Below are 17,895 nucleotides of genomic sequence, written 5' to 3'. Positions count from 1 at the left end.
CCCACATAAATTATGTATGTATACATGTGGTCAAAAAATAGGTGTGTGCTTTACTTTCTCACAAACGCAATATAAGAAATATAAAAATTTAACAATTTGTAGACGATTTTCTAATCGTAAGTTTAAGGCTTATTATTACAATACTAATACAATCTCATTAAAAACCTTTAATATTGAGTCCAAAAAGAGGCCGAAGCAAACTTTGCAGGCGAGGCCGTAGAAAAATGATAAAAATATGCCATGTTCAAGGTAAGGGCTATAGGCAAATTGTTGAAATAATTTTTTGGTCCAATAAAATACTGTAGGACCTCGATTTTCCGTGATGGTCGGGACCGGAAGCATTTTGTATACTGAGTGCAAATTTTGGCTAGTTTATTAATAGAAATTTTTATTAATTAATAAATAAATATGTACATATTTATATAAAAACTAAATAATTCAAGGATTTTATATTCATACATGTTTCAAAAATATAAAAAATAATAATTTTGTCAGAAAACAGTAAACGTTGGATAAGGATTTCATGTTATTTAATTTCTTAAAATGTTGTTGTAATGTTGTTTGTCTCTTATTGTTCAATTTTGTATTTTCGTTTCAAGGGAATTCCCCTTTTCGATTTGTTCTAATTGTACATGGTTGTTAAAAAATAATAGAATTTTGCTTATAATCACGGATAATAGAGGTAATCACGGTTAAACGACGCAGAAAAATTTAAGTCAATCCAAAATAAAAATATGTTGATGCAAAAAAAAAAATTTGTTTCCATCCCGGATAATAGAGGTAATCACGGTTAAACGACGCAGAAAAATTTAAGTCAATCCAAAATAAAAATATGTTGATGCAAAAAAAAAAATTTGTTTCCATCCCGGATAATTGATGTTGCCGGATAATCGAATCACGGCTAATCAAGGTTCTACTGTTGTATTAAATGTAGTAATACATAAGTCTGAACCAGAAAATATCAGGAGAAAATAAGAAATAACACCTCTTTTAGGAGCAAGAAATATGGAGTCATGTAAAAAAATTTAGCTTTTAAGAACAAAATAGTGGGAATCTCCTTAAAAAGTGCTATTTCTCATTCAGCATAGCATCATTAAGTATAATTATGGGATATTTACTGTCCAAGCTTCCCTCAATCCAAACAAAAAAACCCCATATCATTACGTATCCGACACCATGTTAGTGTAATGTTTCGGTTAACCGAAAATTGATCTTTTCTAGAAAACCGGTTTGTTGGTTAACCGAGTATAAAAAAACCGGTTAACCGAAATGTTTGGAAATCTTTAAAATATATATTTAGTTGAAAAATGTCATTTTGCGAAATATTATGAATTACTTAATAAGATATTTGCACTTTTTAGTATAGATATGTACATTAATATATCATCAGAAAGCAAACTTACACAGATCTGAAGATATAATTGATTCGTTAGGTGTATTGAAGTTGCCATAGGAGGGATAAATTGGCCTTTGAATATATAATGCATCTATATCAATAAAAAAATTATGTCCAGCACTATCAAGTATAAATAGTGTTCAGGCTCGCGACGATTCATCGGGAACGGAAATCGACGACGACTGTAACGACATAGACATTGAGCCCCTGCTTTAATTGTGACCTCCCTCCGCTCGCTACGCCTGTGGTTATTCAAATTACTGTGAATGACGCTTAGGAATATTGACAGGTGTCATTCTGACTTCCTGTCAATCAACCTAAGCGTCATTACAGTTTGTGAAAAACCCCAGCAGCATAAATTCTCGGACAGCAACAACAATCCTTATGTTTCGATAATAAAGTCCGTTTTGAGAACGTTTGAGAAACTTCTCGATTTTTATTATACTCACGCAGTAAACAAGTAAGTTCAGCCTGCATTTTATCAGCAAAGTTATTTATTCGTCTTAATAAATAACAAATTTCTTCATATAATGATTGGAATTTGTTTAAAGAGTTAATTTTTTATTGGTTTAAGCCAACTTTTTACTAATTTCCTGATTGTCTGAAATTGTAAATTGTAAATCTCCACTTTATATACATACATAATATATGTTTAACATTTCCTAACATTTTTTTTTTAAATCGCAATAAAAAATCAAAGAAAACATACAATTTTGTACTAAAAATTATATTTTTTTGAAACCGGTTAACCGAGACTTAAAAACCGGATAACCCGGTTAAACGAAAACCAATGTTTTAAAAAAACCGGTTTGCGAAAAACCGAAATATTCAATAAAAACCGGATTTTCGGTTAACCAGGGTCTAAAGTGGAAAAATTTTTCTTAAAAATTAAAAAAACTGTTCTACTAATAATCGCCTATCGACCTAAATTTCAAGAAAAGTAGATTTTTTCCATGTTATTGTGTAAAAAATTAATTATAAAATAATTATAATCAAACAGGTAAAATTTTTTAAATTTTGTTAATATCATGAAACCAAATACATATTTGGGACGTATAAATCATTATATTTTATCTTAATTATTTTAATAAACAATTGTGTTACTTTTATGTTTTTTTATACCCTCCACCACCATCAGTGGTGATAAAGGGTATATAATTTTGTCATTCCGTGTGTAACACCAAGAAATATTCATCTGAGACCCAACAAAGTATATATATTATTGATCCCTATGAAATTCTGAGTTGATTCAGCTATGTACGCCTGTCCGTCCGTCTGTCTGTCTGTATAAAACACGCTCACGTTAAAACGAAGCAATAGAAACTCACGAAATTCACCTAAAACATTCTTTATTATCCGGTATAGTTTGGTATTGAAAATCAGTAAAATCGGTTCACGACGTAAAATTTCAAACGACAAAGTTTGACACATTTCTTCCAATTTTGAATTTAATGCTCTATCGAATAAAAACTATAACATTGGATTTCATAAGACTAAAGGTACATTCAAACCGATAAACTATTTGACGTTTTTTATCTAATATTTGTTTACTAAAATTTATTTTGTAATAATATTTCACGCAGTCGGAAGATTAAAAACCATTTTCTGTGTTATTGTATTTGTTTATAACAGACAAAAATGACTCAGAAAAGATTCGAAAATGACTAAAATATGATTCGAAAGAGGCTCTAAAACGACCAGTAATTCGACTCAAACAAAAATTCTTAGATGAGAGGTAACTATCTGAAGAAGTGCTCATAAAATACTCTTTTAGAAATGTCGCGGATATAGTACCATTTTCTCCTGACAAAAATATAATTTTGATCAGAAAATGAGCGCGTCATTTTTATCGTGCAGAAGAGTCATAAAAGACTCGAATGTGATTAAAATTTTGACAATTTTCATTAATAAAAGACCACATTTTAATGCCGGAGTATATATTTTGTATTGATAGAAAAATAATCAATATAATTTACACACTTAATTACTTCATGGCATTATATTTAACGAATAAATTATGAACAAGTTAGAGTGCTATATTCGGCTGAGCCGAATCTTAAATACCCTCCTTACTTTTCTGATTGATCAAATATTTGTAGAAATAAGTTTTCTCATGTCTTAAATAGAAAAATCCCAATTTAAAAACAATTTTATAGTGTAATTTATGTATATAAGAGCAATATTAATAGCTAAATGTATGAATATCAAGATTTGGTAATGAGTTATGTGCGTTTAAGTGATTTTCGGGAGGGAACATTGTATGGGAGCTATGACCAAGGATGGACCGATCATGAAAAAATTTTGAAATAACATTTATGTGTACAAGAATAGTATTTATGTACAAAAATAGAATTTATTTATTTATTTAAAATTGTATAGCAGCTATGATCAATTATGGACCGATAGGAAAACAATTTCACAGTAATATTTCTATGTGTATGAGCAATACTTCTGCCAAACTTTTTATGGATATCTTAATTTATTAATAAGTTATGTGCGTTTAAGTGATTTTCGGGAGGGAACCTTGTATGGGAGCTATGACCAGTTATGGACCGATCGGAAAAAAATTCACACTAATATTTCTGTATATGTGAGCAATACTTGTACCAAATTTTATATGGATATCTTAATTTAGTAATGAGTTATGTGCGTTTAAGTGATTTTCGGGAGGGGACCTTGTATGGGAGCTATGAAAAATTCGGACCGATCGGAAAAAAATTTCTCAGTAATATTTCTGTGCATATATGCAATACTTGTACCAAACTTTATATGGATATCTTAATTTAGTAATGAGTTATGTGCGTTTAAGTGATTTTTGGGAGAGGACCTTGTATGGGAGCTATGACCAGTTATGGACCGATCGGAAAAAAAATTTTCAGTAATATTTCTGTGCATATAAGCAATACTTGTACCAAATTTTATATGGTTGTCTTAATTACGTAATGAGTTATGTGCGTTTAAGTGATTTTCGGGAGGGTACCTTGTAATATTTGTACCAAATTTTATATGGATATCTTAATTTAGTAATGAGTTATGCGTGTTTAAGTGATTTTCGGGACGGGACCTTATATGGGAGCTATAACCAATTATGGACCGATCGGAAAAAACTTCCACAGTAATATTTCTATGCATATGGGCAATACTTATACCAAATTTTATACGGATATCTTAATTTAGTAATGAGTTATGCGCGTTTAAGTAATTTTCGGGAGGGGACCTTGTATGGGAGCTATGACCAATTATGGACCGATCGGAAAAAAATTCCACAGTAATATTTCTATGCATATGGTCAATACTTATACCAAATTTTATATGGATATCTTTATTTAGTAATGAGTTATGCGCGTTTAAGTGATTTTCGGGAGGACCGATCCAGAAAATTTTTTCTTTGAATGAATTTTATGACATATGATTTTAATTTGTAAAATTTTGTGGAGATATCGATATTGTGACGGAAGTTATTAACAAAAAACCCATTTTCCGGGAATATGTACTTTTGTATGGGAGGTATATGAAATTGTGGACCGATTCTGGCAATTTTCAACAGGGATCAAGCTCTTGTGTAGAAACGAATGTATGGTGATTTTCATGGAATTATCTTGCATAGTTTTCGAGAAAATTACATCAGAATGTGTAAAAAATCCTTATTTTTTTCGAGGTTGTTTAAAATTTTGATTCATAACTTTTCCCGGTGTGAACCGATTTTGCCCATTTTCAATACCAAACAACTTAGGAAAATGGAGAACATTTTGAGTGAATTTGGTTAAACTCTATTGCTTCGTTTTATCGTGAGCGTGTTTTACACACCCACTAAAGTGGTGTAGGGTATAATGATTGTGTCCATAATTTGGTTGACAAGCGGGCATTTCCAAATTGCCCAAAACTAGAGTTGACCAACTGGAAAGTTGTCAACATCTCCAATCAACATCTTACGAGAATATGTTCCCTTCTCACTTTTTTCGTTCACTAACTTTTTTGACGTGAACAAATTCGCCTGTTGTGAAATTTTTTGATGGAATTTTGTAAAGGGCCAAATAGACTACACAAGCGGCTTGACAAACATACCAATATTTTACGTTTGTGCAAGCCTGTTGTGTAGTGTATGAGAGTGTTTCCTGTTTGTACAAATGCTTGCGGTTTGTTTGTACAAAAATTAAAAAAATTTGATTTTTACACAAACATATTGATTTTTTGTCAAACCGTTTGTATGGTTTATATTTATAAATAAGAATTTTTTTACAAAATTTCACTTTCTAAGAAAAATTTACATCTGTAACTTTGCAAGTCCACAAAGACCAGAAAAAATCGTTCTTTGTACGAGTAAATTTTGTGTAGTGTGTGTGGGAATGAAAAAAGTATGTTTGTCAAGCCGCTTGTGTAGTCTATTTGGACCTTAAGCAATTTTCTATTGGACTTAGTTATTGTTTTGATTTTCCCACACAAGAACAACTTGCTGGCTTGATTAAGAACTTCGAATTTGGAAGTCCTATTCTACACAATTTTTCTTCGTAATCCTTAATTTTTTAATAAAAAATGTTTAAGATAATTTTATAATGAACATTCAAATATGTGACTCATCGTATGTGACAGATTTTTCCCTTGCAGTTTTTTAGGTTATAAAATAAAAATTTTGAAAATATATGCATACACAAACTTAAACAAATAAAACATACACGGCTGTATTCATAAAAATTTATTTTAGGTTTGTTAATAAATTTTAGGCAAAGTTCACGAAGATTGCCTTCAATAAACCATTGACAAATAAAAGAATTTTATTGTACGCTCGACCCATCTTTAAATGATGAAACAGAACTGGGGCATAGCGCTTTTTTCCATACAAATTGGCATTTTTTGAAGTCGTAGAATGTGCTTGTAAATATAGATTTTATTTTATTTTGAGAGCGTTTATTTTTATGCTCACATTTTTAGGTACTCATTCTCTCAACAGCATTACCATACTTTCAAAATATTTTCATACATTTTATAAACAAAACATGTAAATAGGCAACGAAAAATAAAAACAAAAGAAAATAAATAGAAATATGAAAGAATTTGTAGTTACTGCCGTAGCTTTAATTATGGGCCTATGTCGTTTTGACAACGTTTTTGCTTGAAGTTACAGTCGTGTTCTGTTTCATCATTAAGCCTTCAATAAGTTGATTTCTAACAATTTTTTTCTCAGGTAAAATTTTAGGTTGATAGCGAAAACTAATTATGTTTTCTTTAAGAATAAAATCTAAAAATTATAATTTTAAAGTTTACAAATTCGTAAAAAAAATCCCAGAAAAATTTTAAACGATTATATTTGGGGAAAAAATCAAATCTAGGCATTTTTGATGGCCAAAATCATATGATTTGCCTTTTTCATAGCTTGTTGGTTAAATATAATGTCATAGAGTAATTAATTATGCAAATTATATTGATTAATATAATACCAATGCAAAATATATTCGCCGCCGTTGAAATCAGTCAAATATCAACGAAATTTATCAATATTTGCAAAAATTTATCAAAAATTGCAATAAAAATATGTAAAACTAAGAAAATGTGCAATAGTGATGTTTATTTTGTCGCAAAATATTCGTTATTCGGATACTTTTAATAATAATTTAAAAATGTTATTTTTATGTTATTTTTATACATCTGCACTAAATAAACATTTATAATAGCCATATATAGGTATACATAGTACAATCAATTAAAACATAAAGTTTTAAATGGATGACGAAAAAATATGTTATTTTACAAAATTTTGGTAATGTTTTAACATGATGGGGTAGTACATTATAACTAGTATTTTTATTTTCCCGGCTATTTCATTTCCCGGGAAAACGGGATTCATTTTGAAATTTCGCGGGATCCTGGGAATTCCCGCCCAGAATAAATTTTAAGAATATAACAGCCATTTAAATCAAATTTCATATTATTTTGAAGATATTTTTAGCTGGATAAAATAAAAAGGCAATAAAAATTAAACAAAAATAGGTTAAATGACACGATTTCTAATGTATGTATGTTATGTACAAGCCTGAAACATATCTATAGGAATTATTTTTATTCCCTACACTATAGTGAGGATTGTATAATTAATTTTTGCTGATATTTGTAATTAATAAGAATATTGTCCCTACACCCACCGTAAAGTATACCACACGGCCCTGTCTGCAATCAAACTACAGGTGTCAATTTTGAAGATAATTTGATGAAATTCTGCAAATACTCTTCCTTTACCCAGTGGTTAATATGGATCCATTATTTCCATAAATTTATCAAATATACTAGTATCTCACAAAAACGGCAAATTTCAGAAAATCAGTCCGTCTATATAAACCACGCAATTAAACTACAGGTGCCTGAATTTGACACTACAAAGCGATATATTTATTGTAAACAAAACTTTTTCAAATTCCCGGGAATTTCCGCACAATTTCCCGGGATTTCGGGATTGAAAATTCTGCGTAATTTCCCGTCCCGGGAATTCCCGTGAAAAACCCTAATTATACTAAACTTACGGTTAATTCCTAAACAGTAATCTTTCCATTTTTATACCATTCACCTTTGTAATTTCTACAATATAATTTTCCGACCTTATAAAGTATCTATATTATGGATCCTTATAGATAGCGGAGTCGATTAAGCCATGTCCGTCTGTCTGTCTGTGTGTGTGTGTTGAAATCAATTTTCTCAAGACCTCAGATATCTGTGGGATCTCAGTCTTCAATAATTCTGTCTGACATGCTTTCGAGAAGTTTCCTATTTAAAATCAGCAAAATCGGTACGAGTTGTTATAGATGGGATCTCATCAAACGAGTTCAAGATTAATTCAGGGGTACCGCAAGTCTCCGTTCTTTCCCCTACCCTATTTCTTATCTTTATAAATGACCTTCTATGTCAAACTTCCAACTCTATCTACTCTTTTGCGGATGACAGCAGTATCAATTATAGGCCAAGCCCTCTAGAGATTGGGGCAATGTGGGGCAATATAAATGAATCGCTTAATCACGACTTGATAAAAATCTCTGAATGGGGTCGTGTTAACAGAGTCGATTTTAACGCCAGCAAGAATCAATCACATAAACGCTTGGCAGATATTGTTGTTCCATCTATATATGGGTGGTGTAAATATTAGGGAATCGGAAACTCTTGATGTTCTGGGCATGAAAATTCAGTGCGATGTCCGCTGTACTAAACACATTTTTCAAGAGTCTCGGTTTTTTGAAACGGTGTAAGACATACTTCACTCCATCTGATCTTACTATTTACACCATTTATATCCGACAACTCTCATATATGGGCCGGAGCTTCGAAGTCTATTTTGGAGCTACTCGACCGCGTACAGGAGAGGGCGAAGGTACTTATCGGTGACAGTATGGTATCCAACTCTATTGATTCACTGGAGCACCGTCGCAACGTGGGGTGTATTTCACTGTTCTATCGATACTACAATGGAATGTGTTCCTCTGATTTTAGGGAAGTTGTTCCCGATACCCGTATATTCTTGCGTAACACACGTCTTTCTTCAAGAACACACCCATTTGTGGTAGACAACACACTACAGGGAAAATTCATTCTTCAGCCGCACTGTTCGTATGTGGAATAAACTTCCTGTATAGGTATTCCCTGCCACTTTCGATATAAGAAGATTTAAATCAAATGTCCACAAATACTACCTCCTCTATCCTCCTTCCCACAACCTATTTCCCTACTTCCAACACAATGCTTCGTGCTGGTTCAATAAAAAAAAAATCATAAATATTACACAATGGTGAAGGGCATATAAGATTCGGCACAGCCGAATATAGCATTATTACTCGTTTAGATTAAAATGTGTATAAACAAGTAAGAGTGCTATATTCGGCTATGCCGAATCTTATATACCCTTCACCACGGTGTATTTTAAAAATATCAATTCTATAAAATTTTAATTTATTTCATGTTCCCGTTTATATCATTATTATAGCAATAGCAAAACGAACAACAACAACGCTAAACGAAATAAACACACAAAAAAAAAAACAAAACACACAAGACAGTAAAACCAACAGACATCCAAACATACGAAACGAAATACACAAAAAAACAAAAACAAAATACACAACGCAATGAAACCAACAGACATCCAAACATACGAAACTGAATACACCAAAAAACAAAAACAATATACACAAGACAATGAAAAATACGAAACGAAATACTCACAAAAAAGCAAAAACAAAATACACAACGCAAAGAAGACAACAGACATCCAAACATACGAAACTGAATGCACCAAGAAACAAAAACAATATACACAAGGCAATGAAACACACAGCCATCCAAACATATGAAACGAAATACTCAATGAATAAGCAGTGTTGTTGTTGTTGCTTATATCAAATCATGAAAAAAATTGTCTTTTTTATGAAATTTTCAGAGGTTGTCTCGGATTTTTGCTCATATCTCCGGTATTTATGGACCGATTTTGCTGATTTTAAATAGCGATCTTCTCGAAAGCATGTCTAACAGAATTATTGAAGATTTGAATCTCGCCGTTATCTGGGGTCCTCTAAAAACTGATTTCAACAAACACACAGACGGACAGACAGACAGACGGACATAGCTTAATCAACTCCGCTACCTATAAGGATCCAGAATATATATACTTTATAGGGTCGGAAAATTATATTATTGAAATTACAAACGGAATGACAAACTTATATATACCCTTCTCACGAAGGTGAAGGGTATAAAAATAAATAACTTAAAATGCAAAGAAATTAATTCCGCTTGTATAATTAATTTAATATTTTTTAATAAAAATATCAAATTAATTATAGAAAACATGAAAATTTTACTGGGTTGGAGTGACGTATTGTTTTCGCTTTTCAGGCTATAAAATATTTGAAACTTTTCACTTATTTAGTACATTTAACGGATTGTTTTTGAGTTATTCCTACAAAAAATTACCCACGAGACACCCTATTGTACAATAGGGGGTCATATAAAAAAGGAAACGTCTAAAGTTTTAATTTAGTTTAAAACACGTTTTCTCTTCTCCTTGTTATTTTTTATCATAAAAATATTTTGCCAGTTTTCATACAAAAATTATTTTAACTGGCAGACAATCTACCGGTTTAACGATAACCGGTGATTAAGATATGGTCGTTAGAAAATATTTATTAAAGCATTAAGCTTTTTTATACAAAAAACTAGCAGCTTTATGCGGTAACACCGTGTCAATCTCAACAAGGTTCCAGATAAATAATTTACTGTTCTGATGATTTTTATTATTTCTTATGACATTGGTGAACATAAAAACAGATTTTACATTAATTCAAGATTCGAATTATTTTAACCTCATTAGTTTAAATCTCAATTATAAATATGCATAAATGCATAAAAACAAAGTATATTGTAATGTCGAATGTATTCGACAAATCCACGGAAAGGGTTAATGTGTTATTTTTAAATATATATTTTGTGCTAAAAATACTCATTATATTTTATAAAATGTTTATATGTATTTTCATTGATGTTTGTCTATTGTTATTTGTTTTTTATTTACAGCGTAAACACAAAAAGTTTGTCACATTTTTATTTTTATTTTTTCTCCATCTGTAGCTGAAGCAAAAAATGTGAAAGAGTAAATCGTATTATCTCGAAGAGACGACGTTTAACAAACTTTACATAATAATCCAGAACTAAAAAGCTACCAGCACAGGACATAATGGATTCGGTGTGAACATTGATAACAATAGATTAAGAAATTTAATTCATTTTATGATAACTTGAAAGTATATTAATAAACAGCATTAAAATAAAATAAATTATCTATCATATTATAATAGAGCGTAAACACAAAAAGATTGTCAAATTTTTTATTTTTTCTCCATCTGTAGCTGAAGCAAAAAATGCGAATGAGTAAAACGTATTAGCTCGAAAAGAGAACGTTTAACAAACTCAACGCTCTCTTACAAATAGGGAGTTAGGTAAGTACTAGTTATCGACTATCCAAGGTTTTAAGTAGGAAGGACGTAAGGTTTATCGGTCGATAGGACTTAGATGTCGCGTATCTAGGTTTTCTGGTTTGGGTATAAATATTCACCCTTATTATGTATGTCGTTGTCATCAAATTGAAGTCGTTGTCACTTCAAGTCGACGCCATATCGACATGTTATCGATAATTCAAAAGAAATAAATATTATCCCTATAAATTACCTGGCATTTATTACATTTTATTTGTATCAAAAAATTGTATATATTGCACAGTGCACAGTGGGGCAGAATGAAAATTTTTTGGAAATAAATCTGGCATTTCTAAACGGCTGATCCGATCGGGATAAAATTTGGCGTGAGCGTAGCCAAGGAATATTCGAGTTTAAGTTTTGAAGATGAACCCTGCAGATGCCCCAGGGACGGCGCTGTGGCGGCTCAAAGTAGGGTACCTACGACATGTAAAATTTATAAACTCGTGCCATTTTTTTGTTTTTCACCCAAATACAAAGATTTTTATATTTTGTGAAAGCGCTCGACGAGATCTTGAAAAAACATGCTTGGACATACTACTTATCTCTTATAATATCCGAGTTATAGGCATTTAAAAATTTAGTGATACAAAATTTACCATACCTTGGTCCGCCTTTTTTTTGAATACCGGGCGTAATTTTGGACCAAATGGACTCAATTTTTTCTTGTTAGTTAGACAACAAAATTTCCAATAATATACAAAAAATTTCAGATCAATATCATTTACTGATCCAAAAATATACGTTTTTTAATTTAAAAATTCAAAAAATTTTAGATTTTTGGCGTTTTTTTTGCCAAAAATGTGTCTTAACTCTTTTATTAATAAAATAAAATTTTCTTTAAGAACATATAACAATTTTATAGTTTTCTAAAAGGTATCTTTACGCAGAACGCTTTGGCGTAAACTTGTCCTATTTTTTGAAAATGTTGCCACTGCGTCCTTCCGAATGTGACCTATTTTTTATCAAAACTTCAACTTTGGGCGACATGTTCTAAAATCCCAAAGCTGGGATCAGAAAACTGAAAGCAGTTTTGGAAACCTCAATATGTTTTCTATTTACTCCAAAAGTATTTTCCCAGCCCTGAAAGAAATGTGGACCCTATGGGCAAAAAAGTAACTCTATTGATTCACTGGAGCACCGTCGCAACGTGGGGTGTATTTCACTGTTCTATCGATACTACAATGGAATGTGTTCCTCTGAAATTAGGGAAGTTGTTCCCGATACCCGTATATTCTTGCGTAACACACGTCTTTCTTCAAGAACACACCCATTTGTGGTAGACAACACACTACAGGGAAAATTCATTCTTCAGCCGCACTGTTCGTATGTGGAATAAACTTCCTGTATAGGTATTCCCTGCCACTTTCGATATAAGAAGATTTAAATCAAATGTCCACAAATACTACCTCCTCTATCCTCCTTCCCACAACCTATTTCCCTACTTCCAACACAATGCTTCGTGCTGGTTCAATAAAAAAAAAAAAAATCATAAATATTACACAATGGTGAAGGGCATATAAGATTCGGCACAGCCGAATATAGCATTATTACTCGTTTAGATTAAAATGTGTATAAACAAGTAAGAGTGCTATATTCGGCTATGCCGAATCTTATATACCCTTCACCACGGTGTATTTTAAAAATATCAATTCTATAAAATTTTAATTTATTTCATGTTCCCGTTTATATCATTATTATAGCAATAGCAAAACGAACAACAACAACGCTAAACGAAATAAACACACAAAAAAAAACAAAACACACAAGACAGTAAAACCAACAGACATCCAAACATACGAAACGAAATACACAAAAAAACAAAAACAAAATACACAACGCAATGAAACCAACAGACATCCAAACCCTTCAAACATTTAAAAGAGAAAACTATTGCGTATCACCCCAGACGCCACGTCAGAAACACTTCTGGACGATTGTCAGACGAGAACGCACATTTTACAAAAACAAAATACATTGATTTCGAATTTTCGTCTTCTAGAAATATACTTTTAAGTTACTTCCGGATGATAGTTAGAAGAGTGCATCCATTTTGCTTAAACAAAAAACCATGTCTGTTGAATTTTTTTCATCTGGAAGTATACGTTTTAGTGACTTCTGTAAGAGAGTTGGGTGAGAACACACATTTTACAATAACAAAATACATTGTTTCCTAATTTGTATCTTCTTGATTTGTACGTTTATGTCACTTCTGGAAGACAGTTTGAAGAGTGTTCACATTAATGTTGTAGTTTATTCATCTGGAAGTGTGGATTGTAGTCACTTCTGTACAATTGTCAGACGAGAGCACACATTTTACAAAAACAAAATACATTGATTTCTAGTTTTCGCCGTCTGGAAGTATACTTTTAGGTTACTTCCGGATGATAGTAAGAAGAGTACAAAAACAAAAAATATAAATACTCCATTTTTTAGCGTGAAAAAAAAAATAAAAATAAATAATGCAGAAATTTTGCTAAGTTCAGTGATGTTTTGTGTTTTGTTCAGTCATGTTCAGTTTTAATTATTCATCGTAAAACTTAAATGAGTTATTGAATTTAATGTTCATAGAAAAATAGTGTAATTAAAATATTGTGAATCTTAGGTAATAAAAAACAATATGAACTGTTAATAAACATTTAAGAAGGTTTTCTCAATTGGCGAAGTGTATTAAATATATACCAAAAAGTATAAGGAAGGATTATATAAATAAAATTAAAAAGTAAGTTGTCATATTAAAATACTATTTTAGGAATATGTTAACAACTCTAAACGGCTTCCATTTCCATTATGTTTAAAAAAGTCTAATATGTTTAATTAAAAATTTTTTTATATTAAATTTCGACTCTCTCTTAATTCGTTTAGGAGGTATAAGCATTTAAAGACTTTTTTAAGTTGTACATTTCGGCTTTCATTTGATGAACATTGCATTTTTAACATATTTAGATTTATTTGAGTTAAATCTTAACTTTCAATATTTTTAAAACTATTTGCGCATTTAGGTCTGGAATCATTATATTGAAATTAATACTACTGTTTTATACATAAATTATTTTTTGACTTGGGTCACTCGACACGAAATTGCCCATATAAGATATTTAATATTGAAACCAGATAGTTTTAAACCCACCTTTCTTAAATAAATACAATTTTATTAATTTTCATATAGCTTTGGATTTAATTATTCTAATTATAGGTACTTTTTTAGTTATTAACACCAGGTCTTTCTATGACCTATCATATGATACTAATATTCTTAATATTTAGCATGCCGTTCCCAAGATATTGAACCTAAGTATTAGAAGAGAGCAAACAAAAAATAGTATTGCAATATTAGTGTCAAAAGCAATATCCCGTTTAGGGTCGTTAAGGTGTTTCTATCGTTACACAGTGGGGCAGAATGGAAATTTTTTGGAAATAAATCTGGCATTTCTAAACGGCTGATCCGATCGGGATAAAATTTGGCGTGAGCGTAGCCAAGGAGTATTCGAGTTTAAGTTTTGAAGATGAACCCTGCAGATGCCCCAGGGACGGCGCTGTGGCGGCTCAAAGTAGGGTACCTACGACATGTAAAATTTTTTAACTCGTGCCATTTTTTTGTTTTTCACCCAAATACAAAGATTTTTATATTTTGTGAAAGCGCTCGACGAGATCTTGAAAAAACATGCTTGAACATACTACTTATCTCTTATAATATCCGAGTTATAGGCATTTAAAAATTTAGTGATACAAAATTTACCATACCTTGGTCCGCCTTTTTTTGAATACCGGGCGTAATTTTGGACCAAATGGTCCAAATTTTTTCTTGTTAGTTAGACAACAAAATTTCCAATAATATACAAAAAATTTCAGATCAATATCGTTTACAGATCCAAAAATATACGTTTTTTAATTTAAAAATTCAAAAAATTTTAGATTTTTGGCGTTTTTTTGCCAAAAATGTGTCTTAACTCTTTTATTTATAAAATAAAATTTTTATTAAGAACATATAACAATTTTATAGTTTTCTAAAAGGTATCTTTACGCAGAACGCTTTGGCGTAAAAAACTTGTCCTATTTTTTGAAAATGTTGCCACTGCGTCCTTCCGAATATGACCTATTTTTTATCAAAACTTCAACTTTGGGCGACATGTTCTAAAATCCCAAAGCTGGGATCAGAAAACTGAAAGCAGTTTTGGAAATCTCAATATGTTTTCTATTTACTCCAAAAGTATTTTCCCAGCCCTGAAAGAAATGTGGACCCTATGGGCAAAAAAGTAAAAAATCCCATTTTTGGGATTTTCATTCCTATTTTTGGGAATTGCGGGATGCCCTTTGACCTTTTCAATTTTTTTTTTGCATATTCTTATTTGAAATGACAAATTTAACAAGCGTTGAAAATTTCATTGAGTTTTGTTCATAAATAAAGATTTTGTCATATATTACATATTTGTTTAATTTCTAAAACTATGATTTATATCAAAATTTTAATAGCTGCGATCCTATAGCTACAACAATTTAGTCCATATTTATCCCTTAATATCATTTTTTAGTTAGATATGGAAATTCTCGACCCTTTACAAAAAATTTCAAGCCAATATCTCAATTACATTCAAAAATATGTTCATTTAAACCTGTGTCCTTTAATTTCATCTTTTTCATATTTTTATGACAGAACATACATTTGGTGTTGAATAAAATATTTGGACAATTTTTAAAAATTATTTAGTTAAATATTTTATTATAATATTGTATATACAATAAAAAAATTATAATTTTATTATGAGCCACGCACAACAACACCTAAATCACCCCACACAAATTACCTTTCCCGCCCACCGAAATATAAAACACAATTTAATACAATTCATCAGTTAGTATAATAGCTTTTTTTATTTGAACTGTTTATCTTAAACATAATACAATTAATTCTTACAACCTACTTATATAGTTAATTCCTAACACTACTTATTTTCTATAAAATAATCTGTCATATCGGTATACATATCCAGAAGGTAGTATAAGTCCTTTAAATCTTCCTTGTTTTGAGATGATAGATTTTCATAACAAATCCATCTTTTTCGCATAGTTGAAAGAACAGGATCAGAAGATAGAAGTAAACTATTAAAAATATCTTCATTCTGTGATTGCCTGGAGCATTTTCTTGAGCTGAATAGTTGAACATGCTTAAAATCTCGATTCCTCGCTTCCTGGGCTTCTTCTGTTAACTCTCCAAGTGGAAGAATATTCGATTCAATTATTATTTGACCATGACACAATACTTTGTGTACTGTTGGTGTTAGTTCCCTCCATGGATACAGAGATACAAGTAATTTAGAAATTTCAGATGTGTATTCCCCAAATCGATTTTCATTAATTTTATGTTTACTATTCAGTGCCATTAAAATAGTTTTAACTCTTCGAAGCAACTCCTTGTCGATTCCAGTTATTTTTGAAGTAATTTGAAAATCACGAAAAAACATTCTCGACGTATTACCGTCATTTGTACTACCGCAACTTGAAAGTGGTTTGTCGATGTTTAATCCCATCTGAACTTTAAATTCTTCTTGGATTCTGCTTTTTTCCGCAGCTCTCAGTTCTTTCAATTCTTCATTATTTTTTGTTGATTTAGTAGGATAGTTTGTTTTTTTTTTCCTGGATCGCCTTGATGGTAATATATTGTGTCCTTTTTCATGCAGAGCTTTCCTTAATATTTGGTACTTATTTCGACTGAGACCCAGTTCCAACATAAGCGCTATTGCTTCCTCTTCAGTAAAATTTGATTATGATGTTGGAGTTGGTATACTTTCCACAATTCGCTTAAGTCGTTTTGGTGATGCATTAGGAAGAATAGTTGCAATATGTACGACATCCATATGTTGGTTTTCCTTTTTCAGCATTTCGTTAAATGTATCAGCAATTTCCTCATTTGAGATTGAAAAAAGTTTTTGTGTGACCCTCTTTTTTTTTACCTTGAACATAAGTCTTCGTATGACTTGCAAGGCGCTCCTGTAGATGTGTTGTAAGTTGAGATTTCCGTAGTAGTTTCCATCCAACTACAAAATTTTAATAGAAATTTCTTTTGATTTCCATCCACAGACTTACTTTTTACATCAAAAAGTTTTAAAAAGTTTTCAATTTTTGATATGCCTGTTTTGTCTACTTTTCTACTATATGTAGTTTTTATATAATTTGAAATGTCTTCAATTCTTTCTGGCGGAACACAACTCTTCGTACTTTACGGAACACAACTCTTCGTACTTTAATGTAATCTTCATTGTAGATTTATTAAATATGGTACTTAAAATCTGAGAAGTTTACTTATATACCAATTCTTGTCATTTCCGATACAGGTATTCCAAAGTAAAAAATTACGAATTGTCTACCTATTAACATTTAGGACTATATTACTATAACCTGTAATTCAGTCATTGATATTTCTTATTAGTGAATGAATCGAAATTATCATTACCTGTATATTTTTACCTACATGATCATAAACGAAACAGAACGAAA

At 30.9% G+C, this 17,895-nt stretch overlaps 1 protein-coding gene across 3 annotated transcripts in view; it reads left to right on the top strand.

The window, feature by feature from the left end:
• Positions 1-11,239, top strand: part of LOC119613764 (serine/threonine-protein phosphatase PP2A 65 kDa regulatory subunit) — a 163,918-nt gene extending 152,679 nt beyond the window's left edge. For 2 of the 3 annotated variants that reach the window (XM_037969797.1, XM_037969804.1), the window contains one exon: positions 10,997-11,239. In XM_037969797.1, the coding sequence (XP_037825725.1) occupies positions 10,997-11,022 (26 nt within the window). In that variant the 3' untranslated portion in view covers positions 11,023-11,239. Of the gene's footprint in view, positions 1-10,942 lie in introns of all 3 variants that reach the window. The other variant, XM_037969813.1, reaches the window with a different exon arrangement.
• Positions 11,240-17,895: the final 6,656 nt, after the last annotated feature.

This window comes from Lucilia sericata, unplaced genomic scaffold, assembly GCF_015586225.1.
Source record: "Lucilia sericata isolate MDLA Ls3-8-SP2 unplaced genomic scaffold, ASM1558622v1 Contig000040F_arrow, whole genome shotgun sequence".
NCBI classification, from domain to species: domain Eukaryota; kingdom Metazoa; phylum Arthropoda; class Insecta; order Diptera; family Calliphoridae; genus Lucilia; species Lucilia sericata.
This window is presented reverse-complemented; position numbering and strand designations above follow the sequence as displayed.